A 21,570-nucleotide genomic window follows, 5' to 3' on the forward strand; every position below is an offset into this window, starting at 1 on the left:
GTGACTTGAAAGGAATGACTTGGTTCCTCCTCTGCTGAAATCAGCTGCTGAGTTTATGGGTGGAATAAACATATGGCAGGACTTTTACTTTCTGACCCCTGGATTGTCCGCCTTTGATAACAATACTACTGTCTTCATTTGAGATGCTTATTACTGAATTGTTCATCTTTACACAGTTAAATTAAATCAACATTAAATTGAGCTAAGTACTGAGACTGTTGTCTTGTTAGAGCTGTTTTTAAAGCAGAGTTTGATTAAGTTTGCATCACTGATTCTTTTACTTCTCTGGTTAGTACTGTAAAGCTGCTTTGCAAGATTATTTTTTGTATAACATGCTATAAAATATTTTGGTGACTTGACTTGACTACCCTTTTCTTTACTTTTGCCACTATATTAAATCATCTTGAGTGTCACTCTAAACTGTATTTACCTTTCTAGTTCCTGATTTAAAATCTGTATTTCTTTTATAGACTTCCTGTTGATAAGTTTTTATCTTTCATAGTAGGTTCAGCAAAGGGCAGGAGAAAGACTAATAATTGCTGTTGTCAGTTGGATTCCTTCACTGCAATCAAATATGCCATTGTGTCCCTTTATATTCTGGTACTGCTCACCATATTTGGCCTCTGCATAGCAGGTAGGCATGTTTTATTTTTCTCTCTTTGTCACTGTTTCTGTCTTAAACCTTACACATATGTTGGGCCGAATGCTTTTCCTGATGTTGGTCTAATTTATTTGACATATTTTGCTTTAACCTAATCTTATACATTATTTAAATCATTATTTATTGTAATCAGACATACTGGTTCTTTCTTAAATTAAATACATAAAAAATACAATATTTAGACTTACTTGGCTTGGAAAAAAAACTGTAAAAACTGTGTATTGTTCTGTTTTGAAATGGAATGGATTTGTGAATTAAATGGATTATAATAGCTCCACTTGTAATGGTAGTCAAGATACTAGTCATCTTAATAACTGTTTTTGATACTGTACATTTTATATGTCAATTACATCACATGTGAAATAGTGTTTGAGAAATTGCAAACACACTTGTAACAGTAAACAGTAACATCATTTCTGCAGGGGTTGTAAGAAATAGACATAAATATAAATATCAAATCAAATTAAATCAAAGTTTATTTATAGAGCACTTTTTTTAAAACAACTATTGTTTTCCAAAGTGCTGTACAAACATGATCAAAGTAAAAGAATTTTACACATAACAAAAATAACAAACAATAACACTAACCAAATACATAAACAGCTGTCATACTGCGTTACATACCAGAGCATAAAAATACGTTTTAAGACTGGATTTAAAAACAGCCAGTGTTTTGGCCTGTCTGACATATAGAGGCAAGTTATTCCAAAGCTTTGTGGCTGCAACAGCAAAAGCCCAGTCACCTCTGCTTTTCAGTCCCGTTCGAGGTACAACCAAGAGTAAACGGTCAATGCACCTAAGTGCTCTCGATGGATTGTGTGGCTGTATTAAATCAGAAAGGTAACTTGGTGCCAGTCCATTTAATGACTTATGAACTAAAACAAAAACATTTAAATCAATTCTAAAATGAACAGGAAGTCAATGAAGTGAAGCCAATATCGGTGTAAATTGTTTGTGCTTGCGTGTCCCTGTTAACAGACGAGCAGCAGCATTTTGTACCATCTGTAAATGTGTCAGAATCATGGACTTGTTTCTATGTGTGTTTGCCCCGCTCCTATTGTGGATTATCCCTTGTTTTCACCATTAAAGACTGTGAATTCTACTCTGTGTCTCCTACGTTCTTCCCGCAGCAGAAGACCTGACCAAAAACAGTTACTTCCATGTTTTCCCCTCCGTTTGTTTTTCTGGTTTTTCCCAGTGTTTTTGTTTTCCCGTTATTTATGGATCCCTTCATCCGCCTGAAATTCCTCCTCCTCCTGCTGGAGCAGGGGAACAGATCTCTCGAGGACCATACAAGACCCGGATGTCATCCGAGGATGGTCTTTGAGAGAATTTCGTCTCCTTCGTGGAGTGGCCAGATCCACTCCAGACACAGTGCCCAGCCCACCATCTCCCCACAGTGTGGAGCATCAGCCTGAGCCCACTGATGACAGAGAACCAATTCCTGCCGTGATCGACCAGCCAGCACAAAACAGAGCGACTGAGCGGAGGATCGCCCTGGATGTGGAGCTCAACCCGTCAGACCAGGTGCGAGAGCCAGCGACAATGCCACCACCAGGGAGAAAGCCACGGATGGTGTGAGCCTGGAAAGGCGTGCCGCCCACTACACCGTGGCTGAGGGTGAGCTGAGTATGGCACGGTGATTGTGCCACACCGAAGAGAAGAGGGATCCAGTCCAGAGGGCCCTCCAGTGCCCGCTCCTCAAAAGCTCCCTCCAGTGCCCGCTCCTCCAGAGTGCCATCCTGTTCCCATGTCCAGCCTAGAGGGGGCTTCCGATCCAGAGGTTAGCCTTGAATGCTTAGAGGCTCACAAATACCTGCCCTCCCACCTGCTCTTTCCTCCTCCACTGCTGTCATCTGGCAACCCCTCTGCTTGCCCTCAGCCTACCATCAATATGGTGTGAGTACTGCGGGTCTGCCATCCTCCATCGCCACTGTGGCTGGAGCATCCCTCTTCTCTGCCTTCAGTCTCCGAGGCCCGGACTCCGCCTAGGCCCGTAGACCCAGCGGCTCCACCTCGGCTCCTAGCTCTCTCGCCTCCACCATTACCCGTTGACCCACCAGCTCCATAGAGATCCACCTTGGTCGGGCATCTACCCGCCATCGCCTCTGGACTCTGCTCCTCCAGATGCACCTCGTCACTCCATCCCACAGGCTCTGTTGGAGTCCTTCCTTCTGCAGCTCCACCTTGATCTTCAGTCGCTCCAGCTCTGCCATGGATCTCCAGATCTCTGCCTCGGTCGCCAGAGCCCACGGCTCCAACCTGGCCCCCCGCATCCTCGGCATCCGCCTGGCTCATTGGCTGTCTGTCTCAGGCTCCTCCACCACCTGCTCCGCCGCTAAAAAGAACCTCAGTCTTAGAGCTATTTAATTTTAGAAAGTTGTGAAGCATCCATACTTTTATGTCCTGCAAACATTCAGAAAGTATTCCAGAACAAACTGTAATGTCAGACTTTGAAATGATGTATATTTGGGTATCGTCAGCATAAAAATGATACCCAAAACTGTGTTTTCTAACGATTTGCCCCAGAGGAAGAATATAAATGCCTAATAGTATGGGCCCCGAAACAGATCCCTGAGGGACACCATATTGGACCTGACTAATGTCTGATTTGTTATTTCCCAGAAAAAAACTGGGATCTATTTGTAAGGTAGGATCTGAACCATACAAACACAGTGCCAGAGGTACCGAGCCAATTCTTTAGTCTATCAAGGAATGTAGAGTGACATACTGTGTCAAATGCTGTACTCAGGTCTAACAAAACCAAAATGGTAGAGGCACCAGAGTCAGCTGAGACCAGGAAGTTGTTCATAATACAAACCAAAGTGGTCTCAGTACTGTGCCCCGACCTAAACCCATATTGGAAAGGCTCTAAAAGTTTGTTTAATGACAAATAAGAATGTTATTGTACAAAAAAAAAACACGTTCCAGGACTTTAGCTAAAAAAGGAAGATTTGAAATGGGCCTTTAATTTGTTAGATCAGAGGTATCACATCCAGACTTTTTAGAGACTGGGGTGATAGCTGCAATCTTAAATTCAAACGGAACAATACCATTAATAAGAAGAGTGTTAACAATATTTAATATGAGGGTGACTGATTGTCGACAGACACCCTTTAAGCATAGTAGTTGGAATAGGGTCAAGGATAGAAGTGTTTGAGTTCATTGTCAACACTAATTTTGAGATGTCATCAGTGATAATTGTTACAAAACTAGAGAACAAAACCATAGGAATACTTGGTGGAAGAACCTCAGGGACCACAGAGCTAGGGAGAGAACCAATAGACTTATAGATAGATTAAATTTTATCTTCAAAAAAATTAAGAAACCTGTTACACTGCTGAACAGAGGAACATGTGGGTGACTTGTTTGGTTATAAAATTTTGTTAATAGTCTTAAAAATCTTGTTTGGATTTGCAGCATCATCCCTTATAATATGTGAATAGTATTCAGCTCTTGCCACCTTAAGAGCCTCACCGTAGTGAATTAAATGTTCATCATACATAAGCTTGTGAACTGTTAAGCTTGATTTTTTGTATTGCCGCTCAATTTTCCTGTTTTTAACCTTGACTGCCCTAAACTCATTTGTATACCAAAGAGATGCTTTTGTGAATGAGACAACATGTTCCTTCATAGGAGCAAGAATATCCAAGGTAGATGATAAAATGGAATTGTAATCATCAACAGTATAACTTGTTGGATGCTCAGAAATCAGACATGAGTGTAATGTCTGTTTTGGGGTTTTGTTTCATGTTCTTGTTTTCATGTCTTTTATTTTGTAGTTTGAGTTTATGCTGTTTGTGTCATGCTTCCCTTGCCCTCTTGTCGTCTTGCTATTGGTTCCACTTGTTTATTGTGCTGGTTTCTGATTGGTTTATTGTCTTGTCATGTGATTATTAGTTCTGTTTACTTATTGGTTGTCTTAGTCATGTGTCTGTTTGCTCATTGGTTTGTTCATGTCATGTGTCCATCTTTGTCTGTTATAAGTAGTCAGGGTTTTGCCATTGTGCCTTGTCGTGTATTAATGTTGTAACCTGCTGTCGGTGAGTCTAGTCTGTTCATGCCACAGCAAGTCTATTCATGTCAAGTCTTTGTTTCCTGTTTTGATCACTGTAAATAAACTGCACTTTGGTTCATCGCTACGCTCGCCTTCAGTGGACTCATTACAGAATACATGACCAACAAATATGAACCTAGCAGTTGTTCGTCTTCTCCACGTTCATCTCCTCCACCTTCATCAAGGTTATCAGGTTAATGAGGATTATGTTCAGGACTTTTATGGACTTTGTAACCAAGTGTATTTTAATGATGTGGCCCTTAAGGACATCTTTCGGGTGGGTCTTAATGAGCCCATTTGCTCTCAGCTTCCTGGGGGAAAAGTTCACTGGTCCCTTGCCAAATATATATAGACTATGCCTTACTGCTGAGTGGATCACCATTCACTGTGGGAACTGTGGATGATGGTATCCACAGTCCCGCAGCACCTGCCAAGCCAAGGTCAACTCACATCACGTCTGCCAAGCCACAGCCTGCTCACATCATGCCCTCTACTCCAGGACCTGCTCACCACATGTCAGTTAAGTCACAGTTTACTCCTATCATGTCTATCAAGTCAAAAGCCTGATTACATCATGTCTACCAAGTCAAAGCCTGATCACATCATGTCTACCAAGTCAAAGCCTGATCACATCATGTCTGCCAAGCCAGAGCCCGCTAACATCATGTCTGCTACCCCAGGGTTTGCTCACGTCATGCCTACCAAGTCAGCACCTGTTCAAGTCACGCCTGCTACGCCAAGTCCTCTTCACGTCACGTCTGCCAAACCAGAGCCTGCTCACATCATGCTGGTAACTCAAGAGATTCTTCTCAACATGGCCGCCATTCAATAACTTCATCGCAAGATGGCCACCACACAAGAGTCTCTTTGTAAAATGGTCGCTCTTCTAGAGCCTCGAACCGTCACAGCTGATCCTCCAGAGTCCCATCACGACATAGCCGGCATTCCAGAGTCCCGTCACGACATGGCTGCCATTCCAGAGTCTGCTCACGTCATGCCTGTCGAGCCAGGGCCTTCACACAAGATGGCCACCACGCCTGAGTCCCCGGCCAAGATGGCCGCCACGACTGAGTCCCCGGCCAAGCCTGAGTCTCACCATGTCATGGCTGTCACAGAGACTGTTCCCATGACCTCAGTGCTTCCAGTAATGACAGTCACCATTTTGAGCATGTGGGCTGCACACTGCGCTCCAGAGATCTCTCCTGTCCACGAGTCTGCTCCTGAGGCCACTCCTGGCCCTGAATTCACTACAGTGCCCCCAGAGGTGGCAGCATCCACTGCAGACTCTCCAGAGGAGGTGGCTTCCGCTGCAGAACCTCCCGAGGTGGTGGCACCCACCTTTGAACTCTCTGCCTGTCCTGTCACAGCCAAGGAGGCTGTCCACGAACTCGCTGCCGGTCCTGTTATGGCCAAGGAGGCCATCCACGAACTCTCTGCCTGTCCTGTCACAGCCAAGGAGGCCATTCACAAACTCTCTGTCTGTCCTGTCACGGCCACTGAGGCCGTTCATGAACTCACTGTCTGTCCTGTCACGGCCACGAAGGCCATTCAAGGGGTTTTGTTTCATGTGCCTGTTTTCATGTCTTATTTTGTAATTTGATTTTTATGCTGTTTGTATCATGCTTCCCTTGCCCTCTTGTCGTCTTGCTATTGGTTCCTCTTGTTCATTGTGTCATGTTCTGATTGGTTTATTGTCTTGTCATGATTATCAGTTCTGTTTACTCATTGGTTGTCTTAGTCATGTGTCTGTTTGCTCATTGGTTTGTTCATGTCATGTGTCCAACTTTGTCCGTTATAAGTAGTCAGGTTTTTGCCATTGTGCCTTGTCGTGTATTAATGTTGTAACCTGCTGTCGGTGTGTCTAGTCTGTTCATGCCACGTCAAGTCTGTTTTAGTCAAGTCTGTTCAAGTCAAGTCTTCATTTCCTGTTTTGATCACTGTAAATAAACTGCACTTGGGTTCATCGCTACGCTCGCCTTCAGTGGACTCAATATTCTTAACATTCCTGAACCTAATTACTCTCTTCTGAGAAGATGATCTTGTAGAAGGGACAGGTATATTAAAAGTAAGAAGCTTATGGTCACTAATACAAATCTCATGGTTATCAAGCTGTTTGATGTCAACACCAACATAACACACCAGATCAAGTATGTGACCTTTGTTATGGGTAGGAAAATTAAAATGCTGGGTCAAGTAAAAAAATCAAGTGTCTCCAGGAAATTTGCAGTTTACAGAAATCAAGTTTTTTTTGTCCAAAATGATATCTTGAAGATGTGCAGTCTTATTGTTCAGTAAACAAGCATGAAAATGTGTGAAGTTCAAAGAGTCAAGCCACACTCTCTCAGAACAGTTAGTAGTTATTGGAGGATAAGATAGGTTTGCAGGGCAAATGCCACTGTGAGAGTGAGTTTGAATGCCGAGACGTGCAGAGCAGGAACATAAAACTTAAACTCCAATGCCAGTTGTATAAAAGCTCCGCCGTGAACCTCTGTGACAATACTTTGGTCAACCCAGGAGTTGAAGTGACCATAAAGTTCTTTGAACACAAATTTCAGGAGGCAGTTCATGTTTCAATTAGAGGAGTTCAAAAAGAGAGTACCTTATGTCAAGATCCAAGTGCTGAAGGATCCGCTCACCACAAATTCCAGTCGGAGTTGAAATTAATGGTTAGCAAGCAGATGCGCATGACAGAAGATATAGATCCAGCAGGTTACATGAAGTAATATCCAAGTACGTCAACTTGGGGAAGTTGTGGCCTAGTGGTTAGAGCGTTTAACTCCTAACCCTAAGGTTGTGGGTTCGAGTATCAGGCCAACAATACCACGACTGACATGCTCTTGAGCAAGGCTCCAAACCCCCAACTCCAACCCCCAACCCCCAACCTTTTTTTCACTCAGCATCGTAGAAATCCAAGACACGAAGCAAGGTCAAGCTCAGGTCAGACTCACAGAACCGAGAGCACCAACGCAGCAGTCGTGAACGATAGCAAGCTGTAGAACAAAGCACCACGTAAATGTACATGGTAAAATCCAAGTTCACAAGGTGGCCAATGTCAGACAGTGATGCAAAACAATGTATAAAATAGTTAAATTTAAAACAATTTAAAACAAACAACCAAACAAAAAACTAGACAAAGAAGCGGCAGCCACAATGCGCCAGCATTCTCTTTGCCGGAAATCGAATTAAAAAAAAAAGAAAAGTTGTTTGATATATTTACACAGCAATTTTCATTTAATTGTGCTGCACATGTTAGAACATTATTACAGAGGCAGATGAAGCTAATGGAGGAACTTGCAGCTTTACTCACAAACTACAATTACTGTTCATTAATATAGTGAGAACCAGACCCATTCTAAACCTAAACTTAACTCATGTAGTTACCTTATATTACCCAGTACTCTCTTAGGTGAGTACATTGTAAGTGCACGTACTGTAAAATAAAATGCAACCAAAATATTTTACCCAGAATTATACATAAAGTGAACTGAATTCCCAATTAATGGACAGTTGTTGACAGTTGATTGTTTAAAGGAAGACAAATGCTGACTTTGCTTATACTGCCCTTTTCCCTGACTCTTGCAGCACAGGCAAAATTTAATCAAGCCCACAGCAGGACATCAAGGCCAGGTTTCAGTGCTTATATATGGGCTGACCTGCAACAAACCCAGGAGACCATAGAGATATTTAGGTATTTCCCTTGCAAGATTATTTTATCATTGTTCACTAAAGTTCTGCACAACTAGCATCCATTTCCATAGTAACTCCTGCATTCAGCACACAGTTTCTGTGTTTACTGTGGGCAAGTGCAGAGTTTTTTACCTCAATGTCAACTGATCTAACGCAGAACCACATTTTTTGGAACTGCAAATAAGCAATGTTTGGTTAAATCAATTCAGATCTTAGAGAACATACTTTCTGGAATATCTCTGTTTGCTAAAATATAACCTATTGTGCATTTCTGTTTATTAATTGCCTTCACAGCATTTAAGCCATGAATTGCTTCAATTTTAGATTCTGACTTAGATTCAGTTAGATTTACTGAAAACAGACTGTTTTTTTTTTCAGTGCAACTCAACATACAACAATATTGCAATAACATTGCAACATGGTGTTAGCAATAACAAATCAATTAACATTTCAATAAAAAAATTCTAAAATGAAAGTTATCCATGTTATTTTCTGTAGTACTTTTGTAGTATGGCATTCAGTGCACAGAAAAAAATTGGCTCAGTGCTGAATCTTTTCTTGCAGCTATGCTGATGCTAGCCAGAACTGCTATACTCACATTTAGCATGAATGTTGTTAATTCTTTTAATTCTTAATTCTTTTTAAAAAAAAAATGTGCCACTTACATGTTACTTGTGAAAGCTATCTAAAACAATTTGTTGTGCCTTATGGAAACAAAATGGCTTGTGACTGTGCAGTTCTGTTTGGGTTGTAGTAAGTCAGCATAGAAAATTCAGTCAGTGTATTCTTGCATTATGTGATCTTATGCTTTATTGTTGTTAAACAGCACTTATTTTAAATTACTGGACAAATTTGTATTTGTTTGTGCATCAACAACCAAACCTGAAAGATATCCAAGAATTGATGAAACTGCAATATATACAAGTCTTTCGACATCCATGTTGTATAAACAAGTTTGTTTCTCTAAACAGTTTTTGTTGTTGTCTGCCCAGACAATTGGCAGAATAATCCCAAAATGTATCCCCCTAATGAGTAGAATGAAGAGTAATAAAAAGGTCTGTTGTGGCTTTTTAGTTTCTTATAAGTCCCCACTGTGGTTGTAGAAAGCAAATTACAATGACATTACAAAGATACAGTGATACAGTGAGAAATGAGAATAAATGATTTACTGCTTTATTGTTCATGTTATTGCAAAAGTTTTGTTGTCTTTTCTGTTTGATTTAATCAATAAAGTTCATTTCTTTGAGCATTTGGGTTTACAGTGTACAGATGGACAGATGTACTAAACAGATTTCATCTGCCTTTGTCTTAGTGCAAAATGTTTTTTAATCTTAACCTCCAATAACGGTCAGAAAGTTTGGCTTGCAGTCCTTTATTGTAACTCCTCTGACGACCTTACATTTACATTTAGTCATTTTGCTGATGCTTTTATCCAAAGCGACTTACACTCTAAAAAATGCTGGGTTAAATATAACCCAACGCTGGGTTAAAAAGGGACCAACCCAACAGTTGGGTTGTTTTGACCCAGCAGTTGGCAGAGGTATAAAGTCCAGGGGTCAGAATGTAAAAGTCCCGCCATATGTTTATTCCACCCATGAACTCAGCAAGCTGCTTTAACCAGAGGAGAACCAAGTCATTCCTTTCAAGTCACAAACGAGTCTCGAGTCAGATCCTAAGTCCTCAAAGAGTTAAAGTTAATGAGATAATTAAGTGACAAATTAAATGAAGATTGTGCATTAGTGATGAACACCTGCTGTTAACAATCAACTTAACAGAAGAAAAGAGAAACAGAAGAACTACAACTGACTCCAGGCACAGCCTTGGATGAAATATACTGATTTATTTCTTTTTTTTAAAAGCACACAAGATGCCACCATAACTGTGGTCAAGGTTTGCTTTAATTAGTCTCTTGACCCTTTTAATAACTCAAAGTAGTTGGGTTTCTAAGCAATTGCAATATTGTTTTCACAGCAAACATTTGTGCATTGCTGAATCAAAAGCTTGAAGTAGCAGAGTAACTTGTGATTTTCTGCTAATAAACTCATGGTAAATAAACATCGTAAAGCGCGGTCTTTCTCTTTGGTTTATTGTTCAGGTACTGTATAACTACAAAAAAAAAAAAACTATTAAACAAATGCCACCTTAATGTGTTAATATTGAATAAAAAAAAAAGATATATCAGCTCAGGAATTTAGCCATGAACATTTATCATACTATCCTCAACAGTGGTGACAATAATTTTTCATACTGCAGTGCATGATGGGAGTTTTTACTATGGTGTTACCCAGCATTCATTGCATCATGAAGCATTTTGTTGATTGTCACCATTGTTGAGATTTTTGAGAAGGTATACTGGTTCTTGATGTGTCTCTGTGTCTAAATAGTATAGTAGTTTTTTTTTTTGGTGTATTATATGTATATATACACACATATACTTTTTTTTTATTAATTCACTATATATTTTAGAACAACAGTGTTCTGTAGTTTCACATAGTTCTTAATGCAAAACCTGAACATGTAAATGGAAGCAAGTTATTTTAAATGAAATCAGGCCATTTCACGAGGCTTGTTTCATCACATATAAACAGCAAATATCTCATCATTGTAAAACACCACATGCATTTCTACATAGAGAGAGATCTAGCGCAACAAGTCAAAGGTCAAGAGCGCAACTAAATCAAACACTGATCTCCATGATGGTGGCATCATTTTAACCAATAAAACATCAACATCTGATCCTCTGTAATTTCCAATAACAGCATGTGTTCATCATTAATGCACAATCATCATTTAATTAATCACTTATTAATCTCATTAACTTTAACTCTTTGAGGACTTGGGATTTGACTTGAGACTTGTTTGTGACTTGAAAGGAATGACTTGGTTCCTCCTCTGGTGAAATCAGCTGCTGAGTTCATGGATGGAGCAAAAATATGGCAGGACTTTTACTTTCTGACCCCTGGACTACCCACCTCTGGTCAAAATAACCCAACCGCTGGGTCAAAACAACCCAACCGCTGGGTTGGTCCCTTTTTAACCCAGCACTGGGTTATATTTAACCCAGCATTTTTTAGAGTGTACAATTGGGGAATACATAAAGCGATTATTCAGACACAGGAAGTGTTCGTAATACCAAGTTTCAGGCATTGTTCAAATAAGTACAAGCTAGAAGGGGAAGGAATAAATAAAGAGAAAGAGAAAGTTTTTTTTTTCCTTTAATTTAGGATGAAGTCAAGGAGCATCAAAAGAGATGAGTTTTTAGCTGTCTCTTGAAAATTGTCAAGGATTCAGCAATCAAGATAGGGGTGGGAAGATCATTCCACCAGCCAGGAATGGTGAACAAGAATGTTCTGGAAAGTGATTTTGAGGACTCTCTGTGATGGTACCACGAGGCCTCACTCACTAGCGGATCTCAGACTTCTGGAGGGGATGTAGATTCGTAGTAGTGAGTCGAAGTAGGCGGGTGCTGAGCCTGTGGCTGTTCCATATGCAAGCATCAATGTCTTGAACTCGATGTGAGCCGGAACCGGTAGTCAGTGCAATGAGATAAAGAGAGGTGTAACATGGGCTCTTTTGGGCTCATTGAAGACCAGTCATGACGATGCAATCTGAATCATTTGTAGAGGTTTGATTGTGCTTGATGGAAGTCCAGCTAGAAGAACATTGCAGTAGTCCAACCTAGAAATGACAAGGGCCTGGACAAGAAGTTGTGCAGCATGCTCCGTTAGAAATGGCCTGATCTTTCTGATGTTGTGCAATGCAAACCTGCAAGATCAAGCAATGTGGTCTTTGAAGGTCAGCTGGTCATCAAAGATTACACCAAGATTTCTGACTGAACTTGATGGGGTAATTGTAGAAGAACCTAGCTGGATGGTGAAATCATGCTGTAGTGTTGGAGTGGCAGGGAAGACAAGACGCTCAGTCTTTGCCAGGTTGAGCTGTAGGTGATATTCTTTCATTCATGCCGAGATGTCCGCCAGGCAGCCTTAGATCCGTGCACCTAATTTTGGATCATCTGGTTGAAATGAGAGATAGAGCTGTGTGTCACTGGCATAGCAATTTAAGGAGAAGCCATGTGCCTGTATGATGGGACCCAGTGATATGTGTATGTGGAGAAGAGGAGCGGTCCAAGAACTGATCCCTGAGGAACCCCAGTGATCAGTTGATGTGCTTTGGATACCTCCCCTCCCCAGGCCACCCTGAAATACCTACCAATGAGATAGGATTCAAACTAGTGAATTGGAATCCCTTTGATGCCCAGTGATGAGAGGGCGGACAGGAGGATCTGATGAGGGACAGCGTCAAAAGCAGTAGATAGATCCAGCAGAACAAGAACTGATGATTTGGAATCAGTTTTTGCAATCTGCAAGGCTTCCAAGACTGACAATAGTGCAGTCTTAGTTGAATGGCCACTCCTGAAACCTGACTGGTTAGCATCCAGTTTGTTGTTCTGTGAAAGAAACAATGATACCTGTTTGAAAACTTGTTTGAGGTTTTTCGCTATGAATGGAAGGAGAGAGACAGGTCTGTAGCTGTCTATAAGAGAAGTGTTTAATGTAGTTTTTTTGAGCAGTGGGGTTACCCAAGCCTGCTTGAATGCAGTGGGGAAGGTGCCTGTGAGGATAGATGTGTTTATATGTGTGTGAGTGCTAGTAAAAGTGTAGGGGAGATTGCTTGGAGAAGGTGTGAGGAGATTGGGTCTAGAGAGCATGTTGTAGGATGGCTGGAGAGGAGAAGTTTGGATACTTCTGCCTCAGTGAGGGGACAGAAGGAGGAGAGGGGAGTTTTAACAGTGGGTTTGGTTGGTTTGAGGTCCTGTGTATGTGGGGCTGAGAATTAACTACTGGTTGTTCTAGTTTTGTCTGTGAAAATGTGGCAAAATCATCAGCTGTTATAGAAGTGGTGGGATGTGGTGGATGGGGACAGAGGAAAGAATTTAATGTTTTGAAGAGATTATGTGTGTCTGAATCACTGTTGATCTTGTTATGGAAATACGAAGATTTGGGAGTATGGACTTCAGCAAAGAAAGATGAAAGCAAAGACTCATATATACAAAAGGTCTGACAGATCTTTTGATTTACACCATTTTCTCTCTGCTGCCCTGAGTTTGGGGTTAGAAGGGGTAGCCTGTGCTAGCCTGGAGGAGAAAGGACAGATATCATCTAGACAAGAGGTTAAGTTAGAGCATACAGTGTCAGTTGCTGCATTCACATCCAGAGATGAGAAATGGGTGGGTGAGGGAAGAGAGGAGGATACTGCGACGGAAAGATGGGAGGGGGAAAGTGAGCATGGGTTTCGTCTAAAAGTAACCGGTAAAGGGGTTGGTGGCACACAGGTAGCAAAATGTAGTTTACATATAATGAAGAAATTGTCAGAGATATGTAGGGGTTCTACCAAAATGTTGTCTAAAATGCAATTGCGTTTGTAAATTAAGTCAAGTTGGTTGCCTGATTTGTGCATGCTTATAGTGGTAAGGCATTTGAGATCAAATGAAGCAGGGAGTGAATGGAAGTCTGTAGCACAAGGCTTGTCCAGATGAATGTTGAAGTCCCCAAAGACTAAAAGTAGACTGCCATCCTCAGGGAATGAGTACAGCAGCCCATCCAGCTCCTCTAGGAAGGTGTGTAGAATTTGCCTAGGAGGGCAGTAAATTACCACAGACTGGAGTTTTATAGGAGCTGTTACACTAATCGCATAAGATTCAAATGAGTTATGATTGCATAGAGGAGAGTGGGTTGAGTATTTCCAATTGTTTGAAATGAGCAGACCAGTGGCCCCACCCAACCTGATGTGGGGTGTGAAAGAAAGAGAAATTGTTAGAGAGAGCAGCTGGGGTTACTGAGTCTTCTGGATGAATCCAGGTCTTAGTCAAGCCCAAGATTGTGGATTGTACAGAAAAAGCAGGAATGAAGTCTGCTTTGTTGACAGCAGACTGACAATTCCAGAGACCCACAGAGAAAGAAAGAGGTGCAGTGGAAGATATAGAGATAGGATGCAGGTTAGCAACATTGCGTCGCCGTCTGCGTGTGACGTAAGAGCGTTGTTGAGAGACAACTGAAATGTTTTCGAAACACATGATAGAGGTGGAAAAGAGAGGACAGGAGAGTGTGTAAAGGTAACATAAAAATAATACTTAAGTGCGTTGCTGGTTTTGTTGCTCGGTGAAGTCGTGCAGGTAAAGTCTCAGGTCTTTACACTCGTCGGTCTGTATACAGTTGTCGGTCTTCACACAAGGAGGCTGAACACGAGGACTGAATGCTTCCACGCTTCCATGTGACTGATCACATGACAGAAAATAGGAAATGGACAGCATAAAGGAGGCAGCATGTCAAACAGGCATGGTCGTTGCTCTTGTTACGTCCAAGTGGTGATCACCTGGAGTTACCGTTGTGGACTTACCTTTACAGGATTTTGGATTAACACTACAGTGGACTTTTGTATATACACCGGACACTTTTGGGACATTCACTTTGGGACTAGCAACACACTGGATTTCTTAAGGACTGCTTTAATGGTATGGAACTGAAAGACTCTGTGCTTTTAACAGCCCAAGTTATTCTAGTTTTATTGTGTTGTTTTAAGTCTCTTGTAAATATTGTAAATACATATTTGATTTTCACTTTTAACGTTGTTGTCTGTCTCATCTTTTAAACACTCAAAGCTCTCACACAGTATAATCTGACACCCTTTTTTTAACAAAAGTAACATCTTCCAATGATGGCATAAGAGACGTTTAGTTACAGTGGCTTGTCTATATGATATGCAACATAAATATCTCCTTCTTTAGCATCAGTTTCACAATGTGATTTAAAAATGTGCCCTGGAGAATGTATGCAGTCTAGAAATGTACTCTTTCACCCAGTAACGACAGACTCCAGATCTTGTTTTACTTTTTCCAGGCAAAGCATTAGTTCAGTGGCCTACTTCTGTTTATGCTCTACGTCACTCAGCTTAAGGCAGGTCCCAACATGGACCAGTTGCATGACAACTGCAAGGAAACTGTCCTTGAAAAGTTTCAGTTTTTGCTATGTTTGGGGGTGTCCTTTATGTAAGTGCCTAGTGTAAAATCTGGATCTTAAAGCAATAATCCTATGTTAAAACACTAGACTGCAGATTTATTCAGTATTTTTGTATTAAATGCTGGGCATCACAGGGACACACACAGTTGAATGAGTCATTCACAGCACAAGCCATGACATCATTCATCTGTTTGCTTGAAATTTAATATGAGCAATGGGGGAGAAAGATCTAGAAGTGAAGGAAAACAGAGGTGGAGGGAAATGAAGTGCTCTTTTGAATTGCAGTGTTTTAGAACATGACTCGTACTCATACTATAGGGTGACCAAAAGTGCCATTTTCCCAGGACACGTCCTGGCCAGGATTTCATATATATTGCCTAAAGTATCCATGTGTTTTTTTTTTTTTTTTTTTTTTTTTAGAGATCTCTTTTTTTAAGATTTGAACCTAGTGCAAAGTGTACAGTTTTGGTTTTCAATGATCTTTTGAGCTTGATGTTGCAGTAACGGAACTCAAAACTCATAAAGGCCTCTGCACTTCCTTATGCAGAGGTTAAAAGTTTCAAATGTTAGAAATGAGGTTGAAGTTCATGCCATCCCTGGTCATTTCACTCTGATCTTATCATATTTTAGTTTTGTGACCAATGTAACAATGACCACACAGCTTTGACAATTGTTGTCAACTGAAACTTTATGATAATGTATACAGTCTTGCGGGTTTGCTGCTGCTGCAGTGCAAGTACAGAACTGCTGTTAAAATATATACAGGCTGCATTGAGCATATACGCAAATCTAGATTTCAGTAGTACTACGGAGGAAGATGCTGTCAGTGTCTGTGAAAACTGCAGTGAGACCAGCTTACAACAATAACTGAAAAAGACTATTTAAATGTTAAGGTCGTATCATCTCGCACAAAAAAGTATGTGAGGTGAAGTTATAAGGTCAATGCTAGTTATCTAAGTTTAGTACAAGTCATGTATTAGTTTGGTTGCAGTGATTAAACTGTGCCCAAGTAAGTAGAGTTGTGGGATTTGTTTCTTGTGATCAAGCTTGGATCAACCATGAATGTCAATATAAAATAACTCTTTTTCAACTTTTCACCTTTTCCAGTATCAAAATCCCATGCATCCTCAAAGAGGGAAGAAGCACTGCTGGAGAATGTGACTCGTCTGGGAGAGCACTCTGAGACCTTGCAGAGATCTCTCAGCCAACTGCCCTCCCAAAGCGACCTTCTGGAGAACATCTGGAAGCTTGAGAGCCTCTTCCATAATCACAGCGAACAGCTGCAGCTGTTAGGTAACCACCAAAATGTGCAGCAGAAGAGTCTAGAAAGTTATTTATACTTACTTGATAGTTAAGCATGTTTTTAATAACTCTAATTACATCTACTAAATTTGTTTTGTTGCAGTGTGTAGAGGAAGTAACCCCAATATTTTGATATAAGGCACAGTATGTCTTATTTGTCTTATTTTGATATAAGGCACAGTATGCAAAAAAAAAAAAAAAAAAAAAATTGTTTATAATAGTTTGTAAAAAAAAAGAAACAAAAACAACGAAACAACAACAAAAAAACACTACCACTCTGAGAAACATAATTTTAAAGACTATAAGGGGCTAAGGACAGTAAGTCTAGAGTCTAAATGTAAGTCTCCCTTGATCAAGAAATATTAACTCCAGTATTTGAAGCATGTTTTTCTCTCTATACAATGAGATGTGTGTTCATGTTGTTGAGCCTGCATTAAGAACTTATTTTTCAGTATTGGATTCCCTATAGTATTACAGACTACATGCTAATGTCATGCACAATTAATTGGCACCTATTTTGATGACGGCAATGCATGAAGGCAGCAGGAGCTTTAAAAAAGATGCCAAAGAAACTTTAATGTATCATAGCAAAAATAAATAAATAAATCAATATTAATAAAAATTAATAAAAAAAAAACATATAAACAAAATACATACATTTCCAATATAGAGCTACTGTACAAATAAGCTTACATAAAATAGCAGATCTCGACATGGTGCTGGGGAAGGTGGAAGTTTCAGAGGAGTGGTGATTACAGGTCTTCACGGGTCCACCCAAACTCAAACCCAAAGACCCAAGACCTGTACAAGTTTGGGTTCATATTTTAAACAGTCAGTCAAGTCCTGGTCAGGTCCCAATCTATTACTTTGGGTCCCGGGTCTGAGCGTAATACTTGAGTCAATCCGAGAAAACCCGGCTATGATTGGAGTCAGTCAGCGCCGATGATGATGAATCATGGAAGTGCTGTGCATGTGTGTTTTTGTAACTTGCAGCATTGTAAAATTAAAATAAGAGTGTGCAAGCTGAGAAATAAGTTTAAAAAAAAAATACACAAGCGCTACCTCAACTGTCAGATGCAGAGCGGGTGTCTGAATATAAAGTTTTGTGTGCAACAAGAATATTTGTTTCATGTAGAGCCCAAACAATACCAAGTACATGTGGCTTTTGGGCTGTGTTTTCCAACATCATTTGAAAACATAGGGAAGATCAACCACTAGAAACAGGATCTCCGGTATGGTGGGTGAGTTTAGTGTGTAGGGACAATGAGTAAAGACCAGTCAGGGACGGTTTTACATCTAGATCGCTCTTGGATTGGATTGATTTTGATTGACAGCAATTGCATTTACCAAATCACCATAGAATAGAAGCAAACAGATGGAAGATCAACGCTCAGCAACCCAGATCTTAAAGGAGCTGTATGTAAGAAATCTATTTCAATTAATCATAAAATGGCCCTGATGTGTCACTAGACATTAAGAAATCATGTTCATTTCAAATACTTATATCACTGACAACAGTAGTCCGGCCAGGATATTGTCATTTAAAAAGTGGACTTGCAGCCCTCAACTGATGTTGATGTTGTCATTTTGTGTTTTGGTCTGACGCGCCTCTCTCCACCTATCTACCAATCACGAAGTCAGTAGTGTTTCGGGATCCGTGTTGCCAGCTTTGCTGTAATCTACCCTAACTCCAGTCGGATAAAAATGTCTAATGTTACTAAATCAAAAAGACCTCGTTATAATTCATAAATTCGTCGTGACAAAGTCCGAAATAAAACCAGAATTTTGTATTGGAGATGCTTTTGAAAGATGGAGACGGCTGAAAACAAACGGAGAAGAATTTGAACACCGACGCCAATGTTGCTAATTTTCTCCCTGGACAGGTAAGATTCATTCATTGGCTAACTTGTACTTGATGTCAATGGACATTTCATATATTCATGACAGTCGAACAAAGTTATGCATGTTTGTGCAAAGTAACATAACGTTTGCTCACATGGACGTCACATACGAGCATAAATCTTTACGATTATACTGTCACATACGAGCATATAGTGATTGCAGTACCAGTTTAGGCCACAATCCTACATACGGCTCCTTTAACCCAGATACATATATACATACATACATACATACACATACATACATACACACACACACACACACACATATATATATTAGAGATCGACCGATATGGGTTTTTCTATAGCCGATGCTGATGCCGATGTTTAGAGGTCAGGGTCAGCCGATATGTGCTGCTGATTTTTTAGGGCCGATATCTTTAAGTTTTCCCCCTCATTTGCATGCTAAAATGTCACACTAATAATAAGTGGATGGACAACATTTCTAAACTTATCATCATTTATTGAGCACTGACTTGAACCATCTCTCGAATCTAAATTTTGTGCACTGCACAGTATTACAAATAAAAAAACATATCTAAAGTTAACCAAACAAATCAATAAACTGACCAAGTATTAAATATATAAAACAGGTAATATATATAAATAAAAGTCAATCATTTACATAAAAGTTTTAGAGCATTTATCAAGCAGAATTTTTCGAGTTTGTTGGAACATAAATGTAAACTTAAATATACATTTAAATAAAAGAAAAAAATATATAAATAAAAATCAATTAAACTGAAAAATATAAAAAATAAAATATATAAAAAATAAATAAAAGTAGTGCTGCAAACACACTAGCAACCAGCAACATTTTGTGTTTGGTATAAATGACACAGAACATCTAAAGTGCATTCTAACTTCAAACTTACATCGCAGTCTGTTCATTATTAAGATTAAGTACAGTCAACCAAACATATAAAAGGTTACACTGGTCAGTTTAAATAGACCGTAGTATACCGGTCCACTCCGCTGTTATGCCAAGGACGTTTTTGCTCATGTGAAGAGGATGACCTTTCCCCTCTAGTTTACATAAAAAAAATAAAAAATATTATAGTTTAACATTCAGATACATTGCGAATATGGAAACGTTTGGATATGTGCAGAACGAGACGTGACTAATAACCTCAATACATCTAGCCAAACCCGCGCGCGCTCGTCCTCGTCTGACTCTGCACGCACACACCCACTGTCACGATCTAATGCACTGTAAATGCAGGATTTTTAAAAAACAAATAGGCCTACCGGAATACAAAAATTCAAAATCGAACATTTTGCAGAACCGGATCAAATAAAGTACTGGTCATTAATACTCGCATAAAATGTTTAACATTAAAAAAACGGTTCACTGACTGCACAGCCACAAGCGCCACAGTTAGCCTACGTTTGGGATAATTTTATTTTTAATACTATATTGTCATTTGAAAACATTGCAATTGCGTTTTAAAATACAACAACGAGCACCACGAAACCATTTAAAGAGGCGCATTCAGCGGTCTCCTTGACGGGAAACAGTCAACAAAGTAAAATGATCTCAAACATACGGCGCGCTCCCTTCATTTTATCAAATGATCATAATCACATATTCATTTTACAGTCCTGCTACTAGCATTTTATTCAGACTAAAACCCCTTTAATTCAGGTGAGAAAGCTTTTTTTCCGAGTGGCTTTTGCACATAATAATAATACCGCTGCAGACGCATTTTGCAGCATTAAGGTTATTAATTGATCGTTAATTTAAACGACGATCGATCATGGAAATGATCAAATATTGACATCCCTAAATGCAAATGAGTTGGATGGAAACCTGGCTATTGTCTGCATCAAACCATGCTTCCGAACAAATGTCATTCACCGTCTCTGTGCTGCTCCAGGACAGCGGTCTCTCCGAGCACGGTGCTGTCTGTGAGCGGGGCGGAGTAACGGAGCCCTCAATCACGCTGCAGTGTTTGTGAGAACTGCCACCTTCTCCACCCCATTTACAGAGTGAAATTCTCGGACTACCTTTATCTCCCAGGACTGTTGTTGAATCTTTCAAAAGTTTTGACTTGGGGTCCTTCACATGCGGCAGCAAGCACTTTGCACCGTACCAATAACACGGGGCTGCCCGCCGACGTGCCTGAATTTAAATCAGCGCTACTAAACACGGATATCGGCCGATGCCGATATATTAAAAAATGACAAATATCGGCCCGATATATCGGCCGACCGATTAGACACAATTTTACCATTCTATATATATATATATATATATATATATATATACACACGTATGTATATATATGTATGTATATGTTAGTCTCATTTGATTTTTTAGATCAAAGATTTATCTGATTGAGAATGTACTATCCTAGCTCTGATGTAGCCTCAACACTGATGAGGGCTTTTTTTCTTTACCAACTTTTTTGGCAGGGGGATGGATTGTATGCATCATGGTCAGGTACAGGGGTCAAGGCTACTAAATTTACATTAAGTAAGAAAGAAAGTATAATTTTCACAACTTAAAAATTATCTTGTTAATAGCAATTAGCTGTGGAGCCTTTGCCGATCAGGTCCAAATGTGAGTCTTTAGTTTTCCGGCCGGGTCCGGGTAGTACATTTATGGCACTTCTCGGTTCTGCACTAGTCTGGGTTCAACTTTTAAATAGTTGATGGGTCCAGGTTGATTCTGGGTAGCACATTTCCGGGTGTCCTTTTGGACCCATGAAGACCTGTAACAGGACCAGTTCATAGCAAACATAGAATGTAATTATTACAATGTTGAGTAAGTAAGCTCACTTACTAAAGTTTTTCTTATTATTATTATTATTATTATTATTATTACCTTATTATTTAAGTTTTCCACATCACAGCTCAAAATCATAAAAATCATTTTTTGTTTTTGTTTTTTTCAACTGCTTGCACACAAAATCGTTACTTGACACGGTTTCTTAAAGCTGA

The 21,570-nt window shown here is 40.0% G+C and overlaps 2 protein-coding genes across 7 annotated transcripts in view; one reads left to right on the forward strand and one right to left on the reverse strand.

The window, feature by feature from the left end:
• LOC109113276 (AT-rich interactive domain-containing protein 1B-like) overlaps positions 1 to 21,570 on the reverse strand; it is an 849,861-nt gene that overhangs the window by 361,246 nt on the left and 467,045 nt on the right. The window lies entirely within an intron of this gene.
• scara5 (scavenger receptor class A, member 5 (putative)) overlaps positions 1 to 21,570 on the forward strand; it is a gene marked incomplete at its 3' end in the record, with an annotated part of 71,808 nt that overhangs the window by 43,670 nt on the left and 6,568 nt on the right. For both annotated transcript variants that reach the window (XM_042746451.1, XM_042746450.1), the window contains 2 exon segments: positions 506 to 634; positions 16,532 to 16,717. In XM_042746451.1, the coding sequence (XP_042602385.1) occupies positions 506 to 634; positions 16,532 to 16,717 (315 nt within the window).

The sequence above is a fragment of the Cyprinus carpio genome, chromosome B20 (genome assembly GCF_018340385.1).
Source record: "Cyprinus carpio isolate SPL01 chromosome B20, ASM1834038v1, whole genome shotgun sequence".
Taxonomy (NCBI): Eukaryota; Metazoa; Chordata; class Actinopteri; order Cypriniformes; family Cyprinidae; genus Cyprinus; species Cyprinus carpio.